General features: G+C 41.9%; 1 protein-coding gene across 1 annotated transcript in view; it reads right to left on the minus strand.

Moving 5' to 3' along the window:
* CCDC125 (coiled-coil domain containing 125) overlaps positions 1-24,798 on the minus strand; it is a 1,485,470-nt gene that overhangs the window by 352,508 nt on the left and 1,108,164 nt on the right. The window contains exon 7 of the mRNA XM_044063882.1: positions 12,294-12,394. Within this exon, the coding sequence (XP_043919817.1) occupies positions 12,294-12,394 (101 nt within the window). The remainder of the gene's footprint in view (positions 1-12,293; positions 12,395-24,798) is intronic.

The following is a 24,798-nucleotide window of genomic DNA, read 5'->3' on the forward strand; positions in this document are numbered from 1 at the left end:
TAACATTTTCAGTAACTGTTTACTGGATGATTATTTCAGAATTAAATGTGGGTTTTGTAAAAGCTAATCCATTACTTTCCAAGCGTTTTTATATGTGGCTGGAACACCTGTTTTCAACTTGGAGTGTACATATTGTTCCTGCTGTTATTCTTCTTCTCCTCATGTTGTATATATATATATATATATATATATATATATATATATATATATATATATACACACACACACACACACACACACACATACATGTATATGTATGTATGTATAATGTATGCGTATATATATATATATATATCTATATATATATATATATATATATATATATATATATATATATATACACACACACACACACACACACATATTATGATATATGTATATGATATATGATATATATATATATATATACACACACACACACACACACGCTGCACAAGACACACCCACACACACGCACACACACACACATGCACACACAGACACACACACACACACACACACACACACACACACACACACACACACACACACACACAAACACAAATAAATATAGGATTCTAGGAGGTTACTAGGCTAATGGCCCTGGGGCCTTTACAAGCCTAGTCAAAAGTTTATCCCCAAAAAGAAACCTCAGTCAGCACCTGTCGTCCCTGTCACTGAGGGATACAGGTGGAACCCATGGGAAAAATTTGTGGTTTCCCCATCCACTCATCAAGGTTGTGTGTGAAGAGGGTCAGCAAAGTGCACTGTTCGATGTGTACGGTAAGTCTATTCCAGAAATGGGTAGCCTCTGGGAGACAAACCTGTCTCCCCAGCAGGTTTTGTTGATGTTGCATATTAGATTCAGGCCTTTTTAGTTTGTAATGCATGAGGAGTTAGACTTACGGATATGGACCATCTCTATTAGGGCTGGGTCCAAGATTGTCTTGTAGGTGAGACACAAATCACCCCTGAGCAATCTGTATGATTCCAAGCAGAGTGATAGAGATTTGAGCCTGTCTGCATAGGAGAGGTGTTGGAGGCCATGGATTCTCTTTGTGAGGTATTTCAGTGGCCTTTCCAGTTGGTGCAGATGTCTGGACAGATACATACCAAATGGGGAATGATACTCAATTATTGGTCTAATGAGGGAGGAGTATAGAGAGATAACAACCTCCTTTCTTCTGGATGCAATCCCTTTACTTATGAGATGAACCAAGTAAAAGGCTTTTCTGACCACTGCCGCTACATTATGGGTGAATGTGAGGTTGTTATCAACATAAGTGCCCAGGTTTCTCACCACAGGTTGCGTGCTTAGGGGGTTGCTGTTGATGTGGTAATCAATAGGGGTCATGTTTTTGCTGAATGGTAGGATGATACTTTTTTTTGCATTTAGCTTGAAGCCATGACTTTGGCACCAATCATTAGTTGCTGTGAGACCCTCTTGCAGTATGTTAACATCATTTGGGGAGTCAATGACAGCACCCAACTTACAGTCGACCACAACCCTGGTCAGCCACAGGCCTTTTGTCTTTGCCTGGACCTCTGAGAAGTAGATGCCAAACAGTAGAGGTCCCAGGACAGATCACAGGGAATTCCATTAGTGACAGGTCTGCTATCGGAGGTGGAGGTGCCTATTTTGACTTTGAGGGTCCTGTCTGTGAGCCAGTTGGCCAACCACCTGGTGAGACAGGGATTTATGCCAAGTTGTGTTAGCGTTTTGATGATGCCAGAGTGGGGGATTGTGTAAAAAGCCTTGGCCAAGTCGAGGTAAGTTGTATGCACTGACTTTCCCTCATCCAGGGTCTTGGTGACAGTCTCAAAGAAGTCAACCAGGTTCAACAGGCAAGATCTGTCCTTGACAAATCTGAACTGGGTGGGGTCAAGTGCTTGGAGATTGCCTGTGTCCTTGTTTGAGATCTATGATATTATGCTCCATGGCTTTACAAATCACACTTGTCAAGCTAATGGGGCAATAGTTTCCAGGGTCAGTAGTGGCACCACCTTTGTGCAAGGGGATGACAATGGCAGTTCTCCACTCTACTGGAATGAAGCCTGTACTTAGGCTGTGGTTGAATAGGGTGCTCAATGGTGAAGCCAGTTCTTGCTGGAGATGGTGCAGAATACATCCTGGGATACTATCAGGTCCCATGGAAGTTGTGTTCTTTGCCTTGGATAGGGCCTGTAACACTTGATCTATGGAGATTTGAGGTGTGGGACAAGTACTGGAGATGTCAAAAGAACCTTGGTGGGGACAGGGGGGGGGGTGAAGTTTGCACTGAACCTATCTGCTAGCAGGATGGCTAAGTCAACAGGATCAGTTTAAGTGGACTATTAAGTACTAATTTGGAACAAATCTGGGCTTTGCCATAGAGATTTCTAATGTAACTGACAAAAACATTGTGGTTTCCCTTTGTTTCAGAGGCTAGTTTCGATTCATAATTGGCCGTGGAGGTTTTCAATAGTGAATTAATTTCTTTGTTGAGGCTAAGGAAGGAGTTTTTCCAATTTGGAATTTGTTCCTTTTTACCCTTGAACAACAGTTTCTTCCTTTTGTTGTAAATCCTGCTGATAGGTGATATCCACCAAACAGGTTTGTGCTTCCTTGAGGAGTAGGTTTTAGTTCTGTTGGGTATGGCTGAGTCCATGCAGATGCTTGTACACTGCACTGGTGTATCAGCATAGTTGTCTGCATCCTCTGAGGGGTGCAGTGGTGTAAAGCTACAGATACCCTCCCTTAGGAGGTTGTAGTCAGCTTTTGAGAAGTTTTTTAGCTTGGTTATGGCTGGGAGGGTGTTCGGTGGGATAAAAACTTCGAATGAGACAGTCCGATGATCTGATCTCACCAGGGAAGAACATACTATGGGAGTGGTGCAGCGGTCACTCATGTTGGTGAAAAGCAAGTCCATAATGTTATCTTCCCTTGTGGGGGATGAGACGACCTGGTCTAGTGCTTCAGAACTGATGAAGTCAAGGAATCGTTGGGAGAGTGCATTACTGCAGGAAGAGTTCACCCAGTCTATGATGGGGTAGTTGAAGTCACCAAGGATCTGGGTGTTAGGGGGTACCTTGATGGAGTCAAGTAGATCCAGGTAAGAGGAGTGGGAGCCCTGTGTCATGGAGGGGGGCCTATAGCTGGCTATAACTTCGATGGGTGTCTTGCCAACTATCAGTTGCACCTGTAGTAGTTCCATTGCATCATGCTGGCAAACCAGTATGGAGGTGTCTCTGTCCTTAATGAAGATAGAGACTCCACCACCCTTAGTCTCCCCAACTTCATTTTGGGAACAGAATGTGTGGAATGAGGTATAGCCTAGTAAGGCAGGGGTCCACTCCACAGCCCTCAGCCAAGTTTCCGTGACCGCGCAGACATTGGTATCTTCTAGTCAAAGGAGAGCCTCCAGTGAGTCCATTTTCAGCTTAAGGCTCCTAGCATTAAGCAGTGTGTGTGTGTGTGTGTGTGTGTGTGTGTGTGTGTGTGTGTGTGTGTGTGTGTGTGTGTGTATATGTATATATATATATATATATATATATATATATATATATATATATATATATATATCTATATATATATACACACACATACACACACACACATATATATATATATATATATATATATATATATATATATATATATATATATAGATTCACTTTATAATCTCAAAATACTGAAATATCGAATTTCAATATCTCAAGACTATAAAGCCGAAAAACCAAAACACCGAAACCTGAAAACCATGAAATTCAAAACATCGAACGTAAACACACCATACACCACACAACAAATACACCAGCATCCCCACATTAAAACAAACAAACAAAACACACACTAACACAACAATACAAATAAATAAACCTACCCTACTTATAAGCAGGGGGGCAAGCACCCCTGCACCCCCCACACCCCCACTACTTATATATACTAACTCCGAGGTTGCAACAAACAAAAAAAGACAGTAAATTCACCACTACTCACTACAGTCCCCTCGAGCGCACACACATCACAAATGTACAAACACCATCACTTCAACACTTACAAACTCATACTCTTACCTACCTACCCTAACCCACACCTAAAACTTCTGAACACACTCACATACACTCAAATCCCTATCCAAAACCCATAAAAAAATATTCACTTACCTTAATCTCCAACCATATCCACATACAAAACATAAATCAGGCATACAGCATATCCCATGTCCCATAGCGCACTACCAAAACTGCAAATTCAACATTTCTGGATTCGCGGTTACGGGGTTTCGCTATTTTGTTAGTTTGATTTTATAGTCTCGAAATACAAAATTCGATATTTCAGTATTTCGAGATTATAATTGAACTGTGTGTATTTACACACACACACACACACACACACACACACACACACACACACACACACACACACACACACACACACACACACACACATACACTTGCACATATACATACATGTACACACTTGCTGAGGGCAACTTGCCCTCATTGACTGGTCTTCCTTGTATGTTATTACTGATCTGACAGAAGCTAAACATTTTTCCTAAAACACCTTCTCTACTATTCAAAAAGTACAGTTTTGTACCTACCATAAATGTAGATGTTCGAAGATCCACATTGCTGCAGTCATAACTAGTGGGTAGTCCGCTGTCCTCGGTCGGCCCGAATACCAAAGTGTTAGGCTGGCGTCGGTCATGGTCGCTTAGATCTGACTTCAGTACGCCGTGGTACTAAAGCGCATGACCGACGTCATATCCTCAGTCTTTCTTGCCCCAGATGTCAGAAGGCCCTAAAAAGAAAGGCCATAGCCAAAACACAAAGAAACATCCAACCACCCATGTACAAACAATATTTACAACCCAAAACACACAACCACCCCAAACCACAGTGGGGAAGGAGGGAGGGAAGACTGCAGCAATGTGGATCTTCGAACATCTACATTTATGGTAGGTACAAAACTGTACTATGTTCTTCATCTCACATTGCTGCAGTCATAACTAGTGGGTAGAATCCCAAAGCAAAGGTAAAGGGAGGATGGCAAAATTATAAAGCACTGGGAGCTGCTAACATGCCCTGTAAAACTGCAGTGGCAAACCCAGCCCTAGAATTGGAGTAAAGAGGGAGATGGTAATGTTTAGAAAAAGTGTGCACTGAACTCCAAGTAGCTGCCTCCAAAATATCTTTAGTAGCTACACCCCTTAAAAAAGCAGTTGAAGTGGCAGTAGCCCTAGTGGAATGAGGTCTGATTCCAGCCGGAATCTCCTTGCCATGATGAGAATAACAAAAAGCAATACAATGGCCAATCCACTTAGAAATAGTTTGTTTAGAAACAGGTTTCCTGAGAACCCAAAGCAAAAAGAAACAAACAACTGTTGAGACTGTCTGAACCCTTTAGTTCTGCTCAAATAATAACGCAACTGCCTGTGAATATCCAAAGAGTGCAAAATCTTTTCCCTTTATTTTGGGGATCAGCATAAAAGTAGGCAAATGAATAGACTGGTTCAAGGCCACATTTGAGACCACTTTAGGCATGAAAGTAGGGTTAGTACGCAAAGAGACCCTGTCCTTATGAAAAATTAGGAAGGGTTCAACTGCCATTAGAGCCTGTAATTCAGATACCCTTCTAGCAGACGTAATGGCCAACAGAAAAGCTGTCTTCCAAGACAAAAACTTCAACTCAGCTGTAGCTGCAGGTTCAAAAGGAGATAAAGTGAGTTTCTCCAACACAAAATTGAGATCCCAGGAAGGAGTAGGAGCTCTCACGCGGGGGTCTTATGTTCTTTGCCCCTCTAAGAAATTGCTTGAACAAAGGATGAGAGAGAGAATAAAGGTGGGTCACAGTCATAGTGAGCAGAAATGGCTGCAGCATGAACTTTTTACAGAGGAGAAAGACAAACCTTTGTCTAGTAATTCTGTAAGATACTGAAGTGAAACACTCAAATTAGGCACTGAAACATCAAAGCACTTTGCTTTGCTCCAAAGAAAAAATCTCCTCCATTTATCAGCATAAACCTTCCTTGTACTAGCCGCCTGGCCTCCAAAATAACATTCAAAACTTGTTGAGGAAGCTGCGACCCTCCAGGGTCTAGGACCGAATATGCCAAGCTGCCAGATGCAGGGACTGTATCTTGACATTGATGAAATGATTGCCTGCCTGGGTCAAAAGGTGTGGACTTGCTGGCAAAGGCCAAGGAGGCTCCCGTACTAAACTCCTCAGCAGAGGGTACCAGTGCTGACATGGCCAATCTGGAGCTATAAGAATCATGGAGGGCTTGTCCTGTCTGACCTTCAAGAGCACCTTGGGAAGAAGAGGCAGAGGAGGAAAGGCATAGACGTGAAGATTGTTCCAATTGAATGAAAGAGCATCCACTTTCCAAGCTTTTGGATGAAACATCTTTGTGCAAAACTTTGGCAGCTGGAAATTCAGTGGAGAATCGAACAGATCTATGTCTGGAGTCCCCCAAAACACTGTCAACTGTCGAAATACATGAGGATCCAATTTCCACTCGTGGGGATCCACCATCTGTCTGCTCAAAACATCCGCTAAGGAGTTCTGTGCTCTGGCAGAAACCTTGCCTGAAGAGTGAGGTGCAAACTGAGAGCAGTCTCCCACAAAATCATAGCTTGCCTGCAAAGTGGGTACGAATGGGTTCCCCCTTGCTTGTTGATGTACCACATGACAGTTGTGTTGTCTGTTTGAATCAACACTTGTCCTGGGTGAAGTAGATCCTTGAAGGCCATCAATGCAAATTGGGCTGCTAACATCTCCTTCATGTTGATATGCAAATGCTGAAGTCTGGCAGGCCACGTGTCTTGAACCCATTTTCCATTGAGGTGTGCCCCCCAAGCCTTGTCCGAGGCATCTGTCGTTAAGATCTGACTCGCCTCTGGTCGGGTCACAGAGAGTCCCTTGTTTAGGTGACATTCCTGAGCCCACCACAAAAATTCCTTCTGAATGCAAGGTATTATCTGAATGACAGTGTCCAAATCGTGGCAGTGCTGAGTCCATACACTTTTGAGATACCATTGTAACTTCCTCATATGCAGTTTGGCATTGGGAAGCACCAGAATACAAGATGCCATGAACCCCAAGGCTTGAAGGACTGTCCTTGCAGTCAGCCTGGACAGGAGAGACAATTGTTGGAAGTAAAGGGTAAGATTTCTTTGCTTGTCCGGGGTCAAAAACGCCATCTGAGAGGCTGTATTCAGTCTCACACCCAGAAAGCACATGTCCTGAGAGGGTACTAGACTGGACTTTATTTCATTCACAGAATACCCTAGGCACCTTAGCACTGCCATAACATACTGAAGATGGTGAAGTAGCTTGTCTTTGTCTTGAGCCAGAATCAGGCAATCATCCAAATAAGGATAAATGTGTATTCCTGTTAACCGTAAGAAGGCTATCACCGGAGCCAGAACCTTTGTAAACACCCTGGGCGCAGTAGATAAGCCAAAGGGCAATGCAGAAAACTGATAATGTAAAGTCCCAGCCCAAAAATGCAGGAATCTCCTGCAGCTTGGCCTGATAGGAATATGAAGATAAGCCTCCTTGAGATCCAGAGTTACCATCCAGTGATCTTTGCCTAGCATAGGTAGAAGTTGTTGCAAAGTCAACATTTTGAATTTTGGAATGTCCAGTTATGTGTTGAGAATAGACAAATCCAGAATTGGCCTCCAAGTGTTTCCTTTCTTTGGTACAAGAAACAGACGAGAATAAAATCCTAGGCCCACCTCTGATGGAGGGACCTGTTGGATAGCTCCCATTTGAAGAAGTAAAGAAATCTGTTTGTGAGCCTCTGCCTTTTGCTGAGGAGGAACATCTGGCATGCCTTTGAAAGGGGGCAATGTGTGGAAATAAAACTTGTAGCCTCGGTTTATAATGTCCAACACCCATTTGTCCTGGGTGACTAAAAGCCAATTTTGCCTGAAAAGTGCCAACTTTCCTCCCAGAGGAGCTGCCAGACAGGAAGGATCGGGCAGCTGAAGTCGCAGGTCATTGGGTCTGTTTAGAAAGGACTGGCCTCTGCCCTCACCTGTAGACTGTGCAGGGGAACTCCACGTCCTAGGCCTAAAAGAACCCTGTGCATGAGCTCTGCCCCTACCACGTCTAGATCTACCCCTAGACTGTAAATCAGAAGAAGGGTAAGCCCATCCCTTAGTAGGCCAATTTCTGCTAAACTTAGGGGGCTGCACCTGCAAAAAATCCTTAACAGTCTGCATAGACTTAGCTTTGTCCTCCATTTTCTTCAAGACTGACTCCACAGGAGAACCAAACAAAACTTTAGACTGAAGGGGAGCATCCAAAATTCGAGCTTTAACATGCTCTGACAAGTTCTGATCCTTAAGCCAGGGCGCTCTACGAATAACTGATCCAGTGGCAGCCACCCTGGAAGAGGCCTGCAAAGCATCAAAACCACACTGCAAAGAATGCTTACCCACCTGATGAGAGGCATGAACCAAATCCTGTAATTGCTTACATTCTATGCCCCTCTGCTAAAGCATCCACCTTAGATTTCAATTGACTAAGAAGGAAATTCTGGTACTTCAGCATATGAAACTGGCAATTTAAAGCCCTCATTGCAAGAGTGGAAGAGGTATACACTTTTACCCCACCTATCCAGAGCTCTAGAGTCCTTATCCATGGGAACTGGATTCTTTACAACAGAAGCCCTGACACCCTTAGGTCCCTGACTAATAGTTTCTGGGTCAGCCCTAGGGCTCTTATACAAATATTTATGAGCCTCTGGCACCCCTGTAATACCTGTCTGGCTTAACCGGGCAGGAGGCAAAGAGTCTGGATTAAGGGAAGCCTCAGAGAAAACATCCTGTACAACATCCAAACCCGGAGGTATAGCCAAGGGCCTATGTTGTGGTAAAAACAAGAATTCCCTAAGCCTCTTTCGGGAATCTGAGAAATCCCGACCTTCCCATTTAAAATGCTCCCTCATAGAATGCAGGCTTTCTGAAAAGAAAAATCCTCTGGGAGGGAAGCAGAAGGGGCACATGTGACAGTGACCACAAGGATGAGTTCCAACTTGGGTACTTTTAATGTTATTATAGATATTATCTTTTTCAATGCATAAAATTTGTTTTAAATTTTCACAGTTCTTGAAACTAAACCTGGGATAGTCACCAACTTATGTTTTAGTAAAAGGATCCATGGTGAGGACATTCCAGTTTCTGTAAATTATCTTTTTTAATATATTAATATCACTGGTATATGTCATTATAACTGGTATTTTATCTCTAAAAGTTTTTTGTTTCGATACCACTATGTGAGAGGCCTGTCTAGAAAAAAATTATCAATGCCTCCATCTGTCAATGTATTTCCTATTACTTGCTGTTTACAATTTTTAACCATGTTGTTATTATATCCTCTTTCTTTAAGAAAAAGTTCTAACTTTTCTATTTCGGGTGAAAGCGTATCTACCTCTTTACAAATTTTAGATAGTCTAGTAAACTGGCTTTTGACTATCCCAGGAAATATGTGCCTGGGATGCATACTCTCATATCTTAGCAATGTATTTCTCCAAGTGGGCTTTCTATAAAGGGAAGAGCAAATAGTACCTTTTTCTGTAAGCTTCAGGGATAAATCTAAAAAGTGAATATGGTCCTGTGAGGCTTCCATAGTAAATTTTAAAAAAGTGGTGGTAGTCTCCAAATGGGTAAGAAACGTTTCAAAATCAGTCCTGTTACCCTCCCATATGATAAGGACATCATCCACAAATCTCCACCTACCCTACTTATAAGCAGGGGGGCAAGCCCCCCTGCACCCCCCACACCGCCACTACTTATATATACTAACTCCGAGGTTGCAACAAACAAAAAGAGACAGTAAATTCACCACTACTCACTACAGTCCCCTCGCGCACACACACATCACAAATGTACAAACACCATCACTTTCCACACTTACAAACTCATACTCTTACCTACCTACCCTAACCCACACCTAAAACTTCTGAACACACTCACATACACTCAAATCCCTACCCAAAACCCATAAAAAAATATTCACTTACCTTAATCTCCAACCATATCCACATACAAAACATAAATCAGGCATACAGCATATCCCATGTCCCATAGCGCACTACCAAAACTGCAAATTCAACATTTCTAGATTGCCGGTTATGGGGTTTCACTATTTTGTTAGTTTGATTTTATAGTCTCGAAATACAAAATTCGATATTTCAGTATTTCGAGATTATAAATTGAATCCGTGTGTGTATTTACACATACACACACACACACACACACACACACACACACACACACACACACACACACACACACTTGCACATATACATACATGTACAAACTTGCTGAGGGCAACTTGCCCTCATTGACTGGTCTTCCTTGTATGTTATTACTGATCTGACAGAAGCTAAACGTTTTTCCTAAAACACCTTCTCTACTATTCAAAATATAAATATTCAGATTTTCTTCTGGATCAATTACTTACTCTAACCATAGTAGGAATATTGTTCACAAAATCCTCTCCCAACTTGATATGTTAAAAAAAATCTCATACCTCCTCTCACCACTCACTGGACTTGCCATAGCTAAAAACATTCTATTTCCAAAACTTGAATACAGTCTTCCACTGCTGACCTTTCATTCTTGCCGCAATACTAAAAGCTTTCCGACCACAGTAAACAAAATTTGTAGATTTGCCCTGTTGACAGCCACCACCACGCATCACTGCCTACTTCTACAAAAGGTAAAGTGGCTCCCAGTAACTGAAAGATTCACTGCTTACTCACTTCAAGATTTTGCATGAAGGATGCTGCCACCCATTAAAAGGTTCCTTCTTATTACAGAACCTAATTGCGCCCTTAAAATGCACAACCCAAATTCTTGTCCCTTCACAGAACTCCATTTAAAACAATGTTTGGTGAAACAGCATTTTCAAGACTTGGTCCTACCATCTCGAATAATCTCCCTTGTGACCAAATGTGCAAAGAAAACTTAAACTTCAAAATACCTCTTTCAGAACAACTCCATAAATATGCAGCATGTCAATGTTTCATTGATAATGGCTAACATTTCTGCTTCATACTCCTTTTTACATTCTGGATAGAACTGCAAATCTAGCAACTTGCATATTATTATGTTATTATGATTATTATGTTTATAGCGCACAAAATTTTGTAACACCCTGAGGATACCCCCTCACTTAAAAATATTATTAAGCCATATACCAACCTAAGATCCCTACGGTCAGCCGATAAACTACTGGTCCAAACCCACAAAGCTAATAACTTTGCTGGTGAATCCGTTTGCCAAACTATATAACCCTACAATCCTCCAAAAGTCTCTTCAAAAAAAAAAACCTCAAACAGTATCTCAAAGTGAATTGGCTATGCTCATGTACCAAACGTGATTAAGTTATAAACTAAAGGCATATTCTGCAATTATCATAACTTGTAACTACATCACCAAGCTCTGCTTCCAATCTGATGTCTCTTACTTTTAATTGTCTGTCCATGAGAATTGTGAGTCCCTACTAGGGAACACTACTAACCCACTATATATAATCACTTTGTTTTTATAATTGTTTGCTAACTTCTGTGTAATCTATGTAAGTTTGTCTATGTGGAGCTTTTCTCCCCGGGGCCTCCGCTGAAAATGGACATGTATCCAGTCGGGCTATCCCGGTAAACAAATGTAAAATAAAATAAAATAAATAAATAAATGTTCCCTCTGACATTCAACGTTCATGTGGCAACATGTATATATACTTATTACTGAATAGTGAGGCGTGTCTTTCATTGTCTTTGGTTTATTCCTAAATGGATAACTGTATATTGTTGAATAACTGTCTATTGTATATTACTGAGTAATTTGTCTATGATTGTTTCTGTCCTCTTGGGCCTGGGTCATGCATGAAAAGGGTCTTTAGACCACTCTACATACTCATTTAACAAACAGAGAAATGTGTAAATATACAGACAGCTAACCATTTACTTAAAAGAGATAACTGTATAGATATATAGAAATATAGATACAAGTCTGATAGTTTTACTCACTTGCGTACAGTTCAAAAAGTTTTCAATAAGTAACTATTTGGAAAATAAAACATTACCATGATACAATTTGCCCCACCCCCACACACATGTTTTTTGTACATTAAAAAAATCTGAATCTCATATACAGCCACCTAAGTGCAAGACAACAGTGCAGATTTTGAAAAGTGCTTTTCTCACTTCATCTCTTCAGTCAGAGAGTTTCAAACATTACACAACTAATAAGGAACTGCTGATCAACTCAGTGTATAACTATGAAATATTTGTACTACTGTTAGCCTTACTTACCTCTAGGCCTGTCACTTCAGACAAGGTTACACTTCCCTGCAGTAAATTCTGTTGTTTTACATCAAGCATTGCAAGAAGCTCCAGCCTCTGCTGACTCAGGGCTACAAAATGAAGCAAAACAAAAAAGTATTTCATTTATCCATGATACTTTGCCAATAATTTACCTCCACCACAGTGCATTACCCTATCTTTTGGCATCCATCTAGGTTCACTGGCATGAACTGCCCATTATAGTTTATTTTACACCTGTCTCCCAAATATTCATACACACTATATTATGTTTCCATCCTTTGCTTAGTTTCATCCTGCCTGTTATATAACCAGCAAAGTAATGAGTAAATTGCTACCACTCATCAAGAGGAAGAAAGCAGACTGCGGATTGCACCATATGATCTCAACTTTCAGAAATAAACAGTCTTTTTTTTTAAATACATCAGTCGTTTTTTTCACTATGTCTATATATTAGTACACAAGTAGTGATCAAGTTGGTAGCATCATCATTCAACCAACCAATAAAATGTGAGACAGCATAATGGTTGATTTTTCTTTTTTTTGATGGGGCTCCATCATTCTCTACTTGACTTCAAAGACACATTCTTCATATGGGACACAAGCCTGCTGGTGCTGACGGAGATTGTCTGCATGCATCACTGGTAATGCAGGACTGATTAGCAATCTGAGAAACTAACAAATTAGCCAAAGGGGATTAAGGCCTGAGCTGCCAACAGCCATCTCACAGAGGGGAAGGGAGTGGGACTACTCTTGGCTGTACTACTTTCAGGATGGTGTGAGATTACTTACCAGGCTGGGCAAAGAAAGGCTCATGGTCAGTCGCTGTAAGGAGCCGGGATTCACCACATCAAACATACTCTCAAGTTCCTGAACTACAAATACACTTATGGAACAGTCATGTATGAGTGAGAGTAAATGACTTGAGATGCACCTTCCCGGATTATAAGAACAGAGACATAATGGAGCTCTCAGAATATGTGTCAAAGGCAGGTACAGACCTATCCTTGAGCATTTTACCATGACCGAGAATGATGTCACAATAGAAACAAAAATTATAGATTTCAACAACCGGCTTTAGCTTTTGTTGTCATTAAAAGGGAGTTCAATATATATTAGATTGTGAGGAAACTGATTACAGTCCAAACTGTTTCAACAGAGATGGCCGCATCTCTCTCCTAAAGGCTTTCATATATTGACCAAAACCTTGCCAATCCTCATACTGCCTTATTTCGGCAATATCAGTCTCCAAAACCATCCAACATAAGAAAACAAAACCTGAACAACAAAGGTTTTGCTTCTCAGTGCTAGCAATCTTAACAGAAAACTCTACTCCCTACAGGCACTTCTTAGCCTGGAATATATCAATATATACGTTTTGCCACACAGACCTAGTTCAAGTCGATACAAGGCTTTGATGCTTACCATGCATGCATTCAGGTCCACTGCATTAGATAAGGGTACTAAAAGTGGGGGATAAAAGATACTAAAGATGGGGAAGTCTCTATATTTGTTACACAAAGTGCCAACTCCAGACTCATTAGACAGGATAATGACCTGGAACTCCTCCACATCCTATTTAACATTAATAAAACCCTACATCACATCATAGCAAACTACAGGACCCCTTCCAAGTCCCCACTAGCCCAAGGGTCTATATTAGTTCACAGAAAGACATTTAGCGAACATCTAACCATCGAGAATCATTTCTGCAATTCATAGAATTTTCCCAGGACAATGAAGTAGTTGGCCAAGTACACAAGTTTTTCCTTTTCCCTACTGTAGTGCAATCTGGAAGTTAGTATATATAGTTGGGGTGAGGGGTGTAGCCCCCTACTTGGGTGGGTTTGATTTAGTACATTGTGTGTTCCATTGTGCTGCAGGGCAATTGTTTCATTGTCCTGGAAAATTCCACAAATCGCAGAAGTGATTTTCAATGGTTAGATGTTCGCTGAAAATATATTTCAGTGAACTAATATGGACCCCTGGCCCACACCTCCTACCTGACGAATATGGAGTCCCTATGTAACAAGTCAAATATTTTTCTAGGGGACTTCAACTACCACTCTATAAATTGAAAGACTTACACATCCCCTTATTATATGCCCAGAGATTTCTAGACTTCATTAACATAAACTCGCCGGCCAGTTAGTCTGCACCCCAACTAGGGATGACAAAAACTGAGTTGGTACTTACCTATATGGGACAGCTCTGATCTGTACCAACTGCAACTCTCTCCACAGTCAAATCCGAACATAAATCAGCCGCATTCACTTGACTACTGAGACAAGAAGCACCTTCCAATAAATTAGTTTTCTGACATTATGCTAAGGCTAATTTATTTAAACTGAGTGATGACCTGGCTAAATTCAAAATCCCCTGCCTGACTGTTAAAGTCTAAGCTTAAGTAAATAGCTGCATAGAGGCAGCTGTACTCCTCTGAAGTTAATACATTGCTAGCTTTAAAAATAAACCCCTACAGTGAAATCCAAATATAAAAATTACTCTGTTTGTGTCTTTTGGCTTTTCCCGGTTAGGGGTCGCCACAGCGGAACTCCGGTCCGCTAATGATTGATAGTGGATTTTTACTTACCGGGTTACCAGCCCTGATGCACAACCTTCAACGAAGGCATGCCCCATTCACGTATGCCTCCACACAGAAGACGCTCTAGCTGAGAATCGAACGGGACAACGTCTTGCTATGAGGCGACAACGCTACCACAGCACCACCACCGGAGGAAAAAAAAAAACTCATTGTGTGTAAAAACAAACTCCCAGCATGACAGCATGCTCTTGTTAAATGCAGCAGGGAACTCCAGTCCCTGATCAAATCAAGTTAAGCCAAATATGAGGTAAAAAAAAATAGGCATACAGTCTGAAGATAACCACAAAACCTTCTTTAACTATGTTAGAAACTGCAAGAACAATGCCCAGTACTGTACAGAGATAACAGTAAATGATATCACCTACTCAAACCCAGAGAATATAGCCAATCAGCTAGCAGATAAAATTTAGATGAAACGTCACTCACCCACTCCCCATTAACATTCCCACATCACATATCTGCATCTACGTCTCTCCCTCAAATCTCCCAAAGAACAAGTCATCAAGGCACTATTCAAGGCCAAAACCACTGTTTCTGTGGGGCCAGATAATACATCAGGATGCTTTCTTGCTAGCCCAAAACTGGACCTGCCAAACCCCTACAGATATTATTCAATATCAGCCTCCAAACAGGCTGTGCACCAAATGAATTGAGGACAGCAACAGTCATCTCCCTGTACAAGTGTGGGATGTCAACTGACCGAGGTAATTATAAACCCATAAGTATGACAACTCTTATCTGTACCTCTATGGAAAGGATCACTATGGAATTTTTAAACAAGGACATTGACAACCTAAATACGCTTAACCTAAGCCAAATTTGCTTTTGTCATTGTGGTTGACTTCTTCAAGAAGGTTACAGAGGAATGGAAAATCAGTACACTGCATATCTAGATCTTGCTAAGACATTCAACACCATTCCACACTCAAGTATTGTTAATAAACTCTCCCAGATAAATATCAATCTCTATGTAAATGTCAAACTGGCTCATAAATAGAAAAGGGTGGGTGGTCTTAACTCCTCTGAAAAAATGGTCACCAGCGCTGTACTACATAGTTCTGTCCTTGGGCCACTCCTCTTTGGCATTCACTTTTCAGTGGTCAAAGCCAATGTTAAGGGCTAATGGCTCGCCAAGTTTGCTGATGACTGTAAACTAGGTGCCATTATTAACTCTCCAGAGGGCACCAACGGTCTCCAAAAGGGCTTTTCCCATACAAATAGCTGCTGTCAAAAACATAGACTAAAACTAAAAATACAAAAAATGTATAACAGTATTCTTTGGCAAGCACGATGTCCCCTGCAACTATTACACTGACAATACACACCCCAAAAAATTAATTCAATGGTTAGGGACCTGGGAACCTATATACACAGTGAACTGTCCTTTGATCACACTGTATTCACTATTGTAATAAAGTCTGTTTTCATTGCACAGCTTATTTGTAAGGATATGGGTCCACAGATGTAATCAGAGGTGGATCCAGCACAACCAAACCTAGGCAGCTGCCTAGGGCCTACTTGTGTGTGTGTGGGGGGGCACCACATTAATTTAATTAAAAAACATTAGAAAAAGTGAAAGTTTTCCTACCTTACATTTGTGTTGTGGCTGCATGAGTGTCTTACGGCAGCCAATGAGACAAAGCAAATGTATGCACGCAAAGCAATGAGCAAGATTTGATTTATGAAATGCACAAGATTGCAACAGCAGCATTATGGATAATAGATGAGAGTACAAAGTTTTGGAGCCTTACTTATTTGTGGCAGCAAGATTGAAGCTGGGCATTATGGATAACTATTTTCAACAGTGCAAGACTGAATCATTTTGGGACCTTACATGCCAGGGAACTTGCAGGTACAAGCTTGGTGTGCATGTGTGTCTGTGTGTTTGTGTAACATGCCCTAGTTAGAAGTGACAGGTACCCTGTACTTTAGCTACAGGAGACAAGAGCTTTAATAGTCTACAATCACCATCAGACCCTAGGTTACAGTTAGTCATTAGAGTTGTTTGAAATATTCTGAAATGTGTACTTTTGTCATTTACTGTTCATACGTTTTGTTTCACTGCTTAATAGAAAACATATTTAAAAAGTACAAACTTAACATGTGCTCTAATAAATGCTGCTGTATTTAACAATACATACATTAAATCAGGAAGATGTATCAAATAACACATGCATTTATATATGGTCCAAAAAATGTATGCAAGGAGCCCAAGGTTTGTAAACAGCCCAGGAACCAAGGTTCACTTAATCCACCACTGGCCACTTGCATTTTCAATGAATGCAAATTTTAACACATCTTCAATGAATGTGAGTTTCAATGTATTTTCAATGAATGTGAGCTTCAAGGGAAGAGAAGTTTACTATTGCTCATGCCAAGTCTGCTTTCAATATGCAACTGTTTTTGTAGCAAAATGGTCATCAGTGTTTGTGCTATAAAATTCGAAAGCAGTGTTAGTAACGCAACAGGTACCATACTTGCATTTGATACAGAAGGCTGTGAGTACTACTCCCACACCATGTAGATGGATTGCTGACATTGCAGTACACGTTAAGGGAAGTGCTCCATTCCTGAGTGTGTTGTCTTTAGGATGAGATGTTAAACCAAAGCCCCATCTGCCTATGTTGATGGTAGGTGCTGTGAGATCTTTTACATGTTCCTGAGCATTGAAAAGAGTAGGGGGGAATAGCCTGATGCCCTGGCCAACTTTACCCTGAAAAGTGGCTATTAGTCTAATGGGACTAACCTGGTGAACAAAGGATAAATTAAAAGTGTTAAATTAAAATCCACATTTCTGTCTTCATTTAAAAAGTAAAAAAGAAAACAGTATGCATGCTGACAGTTTTCAACAGCATTTATGGTAAACAGGGGAGAGAGACAAGTAATGGAACACTAGAATAACTGCCGCGGGGGGGGGGGGGGTCTGGTCCATTACCTTGCCTTGGAGCCTATTTGACCATGATCTGGCTCTAGATGTGATTATTCCACTGTATTCAGCACTTGCTAGAACAATCATTGAATATAATGCCCCCTTTGGCATGTACCAGCCCCAAACACTTAACACAATTTGAATGTCCACAGCATTTTCTTACCAAGAAAATCAATGAGTTAAATCATAACAACTACACTAATCGTCTCAAAGCCTTGTCCATATTCTCAGTATCATAAAGGCTACTGAGGAGTGAGCTTCTCCTCTCATACACAGCCTCAACAGATCCTGTCCTCCCAGACTTTCTACTCATCCACAAGTCAAATGGTAGCATAAATACCTACTCAAGAGATCTTTCAGTTTTTTCTGCAAAACAAATAGCACATGTTGGATGGATAGAATTTAACTTACTGGAATCATCTTCTTCTCCACACAAAGAAAAGTCTTCTCTTACTCTATTCAAATGTAATCTGGATTAATGGATGAAAATCCACAAATTCATCCCTGACGTATCACCCGTGTCCATTATGGAAAGGGGTAACATGTAAATGCTATGGGCTATTGATATTATAGGGCTAAAAAAGATTCATGGAAATGCATGGCTAGGCTTCTAAGAATCCATTAGGGTCAATAACCTAATAAGAAACTATGAAACTCATGGCTGAAACACTTTCTGGTTGAGAACAGTGAGTAGCAGCAGTCAGTGGTGGCTGGTGACTTCAAATTAAAGGGGGGCTGCAGGAGACAGCTGAATGGATGGGGCCAATTTAAGGGGCGTGACCAACCAAAAAGGGGTGGAGCTATGCTCAAAACCACAATAACTGGGACCTTAATTAAATACGCTGCCCTGGGTGCCAAACAATCATTATGAGAGTCCAATCAAGACAAAATGAAGTGTAGACGAAAAAAATATTTCAATGCATTGGCTACATGACAACTTAATATCTAGATGGAAACACAAAGGTTGTGAGGCATGAAAAAATAAATTACTTTTTAAATACATTACTGGAATGCCAGTCAAAAGCAGTTCTAATTATAATTTATATTCAGTTTTATAAAATTACCAAGTAACATGCTGAAAGTACAGTTTTGTACCTACCATAAATGTAGATGTTCGAGTGTTCACACTGCTGCAGTCATTACACTTGGGTTATCCTGCCGTCAGGCGGTCCAGTAGTCGGCCAGAGTTCCAAAGTCTTGGTCCGGCGTCGGTTGCTGTCGCTTCTTCCCTGACGTCAGAGCACCAGGGGTATATAAGCTATATCCGACGCCATTTTATTCCATTTTTCTTGCCCCAGATGTCAGGTGCCCCCAAGTAGGTAGGCAATACATATTGCTAATCAAAAATATATATCTAAAATAAAAACAATACCTTCAGTTACAAGCAAATACACCACAAAGGTTGTATAGGATAGAAAGGTATAGGTAAGTCCAGCTAGTTCAGAGGGGATGGAGGGAGGGTAACCTGCAGCAGTGTGAACACTCGAACATCTACATTTATGGTAGGTACAAAACTGTACTATGTTCATCGTGTTACACTGCTGCAGTCATTACACTTGGGTAGAATCCCTAAGCTAAGGTTGGGTGGCTGGTCTATAAAGAGTTAGGATTGGCTATGAGGCCCTGCAGAACTGCAGTGGCAAATCCTGCTCTGGATTTAGAGTAAAGAGGCAGGTGGTAATGCTTGGTAAAAGTGTGCACTGAACTCCAAGTTGCAGCCTCCAAAATTTCCTTGGTAGGTACTCCTCTGAGAAAGGCTGCTGAAGTGGCTGTTGCCCTGGTGGAATGTGGCCTAATGTTATTTGGGATGGATTTTCCATGCTGTGTGTAGAAGTACCGAATACAGTGTCTTATCCATTTGGATATAGTCTGCTTTGAGATAGCCTTGCCCTGTGATCCTGTAGCATATGCTACAAACAGTTGCTCAGTTTTCTTGAAAGCTTTTACTTTGTCCAAGTAGAAGCGTAGCTGCCTGTGTATGTCCAAAGAATGCAGAAGTTTCTCCCCTTTATTTTGGGGGTTCGGATAAAAAGTTGGCAAATGGATGGTTTGGTTAAGAGCCACACTAGATACCACCTTTGGCATAAAGGTAGGGTTTGTCCTTAAAGATACCCTGTCCTGATGAAAAATTATAAAAGGTTCCACTGCCATTAATGCCTGTAGCTCTGAGACTCTTCGTGCTGAAGTTACTGCCAGGAGCAGAGCTGTTTTCCATGATAAAAATTTTAGATCGGCTGTATTGGCTGGCTCAAAAAGTGGTAGGGTCAGTTTTTCCAAAACAAAATTGAGGTCCCAAGTTGGTGTTGGTGCTCTCCGGGGCAGTCTTATGTTTTTAGCCCCTCTGAGGTACTGCTTTAGCAAGGGATGAGAGAATAAAGGAGGATCCGTGTTGTAATGTGCTGAAATGGCAAAGGCGTGGATCTTAATTGATGAGAAGGATAGGCCTCTGTTCAGCATATCAGTTAAGTATTGTAAAATCTGAGGAATGTTTGGAACAAGAGGGTCAAGGCTTTGAGCCTGGTTCCAGGCGCAGAATCTCTTCCATTTTTCTGAGTAAGCTTTCCTGGTGCTAGGCCTCCTGGCCTCCAAAATTACATCCATAACAGCTTTAAGTGTTGCCTGTGTGACTAATGTAGCTGCCATGCAGCCAGGTTTAGGGTTTTGAGCTTACCGTGCAGGATCTGATTGTTTTGTTGAGTCAGAAGGTGTGGAATTTGAGGCAAAATCCATGGTGGGCCTTGAGCCAAGTTCCTTAAGATAGGGTACCAGTGCTGGCGTGGCCAGTCTGGAGCAATCAGGATCATCTGTGGTTTTTCTTGTCTGGCTTTTAGGAGTACCTTTGAAAGGAGAGGCAGTGGTGGGAAGGCATAAACTTTTAGGTTTTTCCAGTTGAACAAAAGAGCATCCACTTTCCATGCTTGTTTGTGATAAGTCCTTGTGCAGAATTTTTGTAGTTGGCAATTCACTGGGGAGAAAAAAAGATCTATGTCTGGGCATCCCCATGTTTGCATTACCATGCTGAAGATTTGTGGATTCAATCTCCATTCGTGAGGGTCCATGATATTTCTGCTTAGATCGTCTGCCAGAGTATTTTTCCCCATGATATTTCTTCTTAGATCGTCTGCCAGAGTATTTTTCTTTCCTGGCAGGAATTGTGCTTGCAGGTGAACTTGATACGTCAGTGCTGTGCTCCACAAGGTCATGGCTTGCCTGCACAGGGGATAAGAATGAGTGCCCCCTTGCTTATGTACCACATTACTGTGGTGTTGTCTGTCTTTAGTAATAAATGTCTTGGATGTAGAAGGTCCTTGAAAGCTGTTAGGGCATTTTGAACAGCCAACATCTCTTTTTGATTGATGTGAAGATGCATCTGGTCCGTGGTCCACTTGCCCTGAATGCAATTTCCTGCCATGTGTGCTCCCCAGGAGTAATCCAAAGCATATGTTGTTAGAGTTTGCCTGGCTGTGGGTTGGGTAAAAGGCTGACCCTTTTTAGGTGATATGCTTGTGCCCACCATCGAAACTCCTGTTGTAGGCAGGGAATCATTGGTATTACTGCTTCTAGTGGACCACGGCAAGTGGACCACGGACCAGATGCATCTTCACATCAATCAAAAAGAGATGTTGGCTGTTCAAAATGCCCTAACAGCTTTCAAGGACCTTCTACATCCAAGAGACACTGGAGAGTATGAATGTCTCTCCAAACACCATCATATTGGGTGACTTCAACTACCCAAACATAGACTGGGAACATTACTCAAGCCCCAACACCCTAGCCCAAAGGTTCCTTGAGTTCATAAACTCAAATGCTATGGAACAACTAGTCACCATTCCCACAAGAGGAGAAAATATACTAGACCTGATCATCACAAACATGGGGAAAAAATGCTCCACACCGGAAGTATATCCCTCATTGGTGAGATCAGACCATAAATTAATCTCACTGGAGATCCACATCCCGCCCCCCCCCCCACCCAAAAAGAACACAGTGGAGAACATCTCAAAAGCAAACATCACACTTCTTAAAACTGGAGTGGGATCCTTCAAGGCCCCGAGCCAGTGGAAACCACAACCCACGCTGCTGAAACCCTTACAAATGCCTTCTACGAGCACCTTCAGGAATGTATGGATCAAGCAATCCCTAATAAAATCAAGACCCTTTCCACCAAAGGCAGGCGCCCGGTCTGGTGGACTCCAGCCATAAACAAACTCTACAACAAGAGGAGAAAGCTACTACATGACAGAGCAAAATCCATAAATGGGAAGGCATCTCTGATCAATACTAGCAAAAACTACGATCACTCATAAAATCATCCAAGGCCAACTTTGAGAGAAAAATCGCTAATGACACAAAAGACAATCATAAAGCCTTCTTTAGCTATGTTAGAAACCTGGGGAAACTCCCAGATATGCTCAGAATTAGTCCAAAATGATAAAAATCACTGAACCCACAGACATTGCCAACATACTGGCAGACAGGTTCAGTGCAAATTTCTCCCCCCAAAAGGAGAAATATCTATCCCACCAGAGTCTAGCCTCCCAAACATCTCAGATGCCCAGGTGAGAGCTGCTCTCTAAAGCAAAAACACAGCATCAATGGGACCGACGGTGTCCCCGGCTGTATGCTACACGAACTCAATGAGGAACTAAACCCACACATAAGGCTGCTGTTTAATCTTAGCCTTACTACAGGATACGCACTCCAAAGAATGGCGACGGCAACTGTGGTCCCACTCCACAAAGGCGGTGCTTCTACGGACCCTGAAATTACCGCCCCATAAGCTTGACGAGCCTTGTCTGCAAAGCTATGGAGAGGATCATAATGGAACTCATAAATAAAGACATTGGGGACCTACAGACACTGGATCCTACCCAATTTGGCTTTGTCAAGGGCAGATCATGCCTCTTGAACTTGGTCGACTTTTTCGGAACAGTCACTAAGGCCATTGATGAGGGTAAGGCAGTTCACACAGCCTACCTTGACCTAGCAAAAGCGTTCGACACAATACCCCACTCGGGCATCATAGAAAAGCTCACCAGCTTAGATGTAAACCCATATGTCACAAGATGGGTTGCAAACTGGCTCAAGGACAGAACACACAGGGTTAGAGTTGCTGGTGCCATGTCAGACTCTAAGCCGGTCACGAGCGGTGTCCCACAGGGCTCAGTCCTGGGCCCCTCTTGTTCGGCATTTATTTTTCTGAAGTGCAGGCAAACATAGGGGGATTGTGGTTGACAAAATTTGCAGATGACTGCAAACTGGGCACCATAATTGACACTCCATCAGACACAGACATCCTCCAGAAAGGTCTCATAGAAATGGATAACTGGTGCCAGAGCCATGGCCTTAAGCTAAATGCCAGAAAATGTATAGTCATACCCTTTGGGTAAAACAAGGTAACCCCTAACTACCACATAGGTGGTAATCCATTAAACACGGAAGAAGTTATCAGGGACCTGGGGACCCAAGTTGACAGTAACCTCTTTGACACTCACATTGCCAAAGTGGTTAGGAAGACCTTCTACATTGCCCACCTGATCATGAAGGATTCACATCCAGATCAGGAGAGGTCATTGTACCCTGTACTCTTCAGTTATCAGACCAATGACTGAGTACAACGCCCCATTCGGAATGTACCTTACCCGACACCTGCAGCAGTTGGAAATACCCCAAAAGTTCCTCACCAAAAGGATAAAGGGGCTCAAACATATGTCATACGATGCCCGACTGAAGAAACTCCAGCTCTATTCAGTCGCATACCGTCTGCTCAGAGGTGATCTGTGCCTGACATACAAGGCCATGTCCAACCCGGAATTAATGGACATGCTTCACCTCAAAAAATCCAAATCCACCAGAGCCACGAGAGCAAGAGACTTAAACCTCAACACGGATATAAATAGGACGTGCTGAAGGAACAGATTCATCACCCAGAGACTCCCTACACTATGGAACAGAATCCCAGTCCATGTGAGGCAGAGCCCCTTACTGACTCTGTTCAAGAGAAATCTTGACGAGTGGATGGGAGATCATAGGTTTACCCCGGGAATCATCTCTGTATCACTGCTGGACAGAGGCACAGCAAACTAATGGGTATAGTATTCTCATCCTAAGGGGTGGTGAAAGCCACACACACTCTGGCTAGGCTTATAAATGCCCTAGGGCAGATAGCCTAGTATGAACCTATGAACCTAAACTGTGAGAGTGTTGAGTCCAAACACTTTTTAGGTACCATTGTAATTTCCTCATATGCAGTCTGGCATATGGTATTAGTAGTATGCAGGATGCCATGAATCCCAGGGCCTGCAGAATTTTTCTTGCAGGGAGATGGGACTTTTTTGCCAGTAATTGAAAATATTGAGTTAGTTGAACTTGTTTGTCAGGCGTGAGGTAAGCCATCTGGGCCGTTGTATTTAAGCTGGCACCCAGGAATATAATTTGTTGCGAAGGCACTCATTTTGACTTCTTTTCATTTACTGTGTACCCTAGGAAATTAGCAACCTTTTTACAAATGCCAGATGCTGTACAAGAATGTCCTTTGTCTCTGCTTGAATGAGGCAGTTGTCCAGGTATGGATATATTTGAATTCCTTTTTGTCTGCAAAATGTAATTACTGGTGCCAGCTACTTTGTGAAGACCCTGGGCACAGTAGATAAGCCAAAGGGCAGTGCAGAGAATTGGTAGTGCATTGTACCAGCTTTGAATCTGAGGTATCTTCCGCAATTTTGTCTGATAGGGACATGCAGGTATGCCTCTTTGAGGTCCAGAGTAACAAGCCAAGCCTTCTTGCCCAGCATGGGTAGAAGCTGCTGTAATGTCAACATTTTGAATTTTGGAATATCCAGGTAAGTATTCAGAATTGAAAGGTCTAGTATGGGACTCCAGGCCTTGTCCTTTCCGGGGACCAGGAAGAGTCTTGAGTAAAATCCTTGTCCTTGTTCCTGTTGTGGTACTTTTTGAATAGC

Source organism: Protopterus annectens, chromosome 2.part2, assembly GCF_019279795.1.
Source record: "Protopterus annectens isolate FY-2018-M chromosome 2.part2, PAN1.0, whole genome shotgun sequence".
NCBI lineage: Eukaryota > Metazoa > Chordata > Ceratodontiformes > Protopteridae > Protopterus > Protopterus annectens.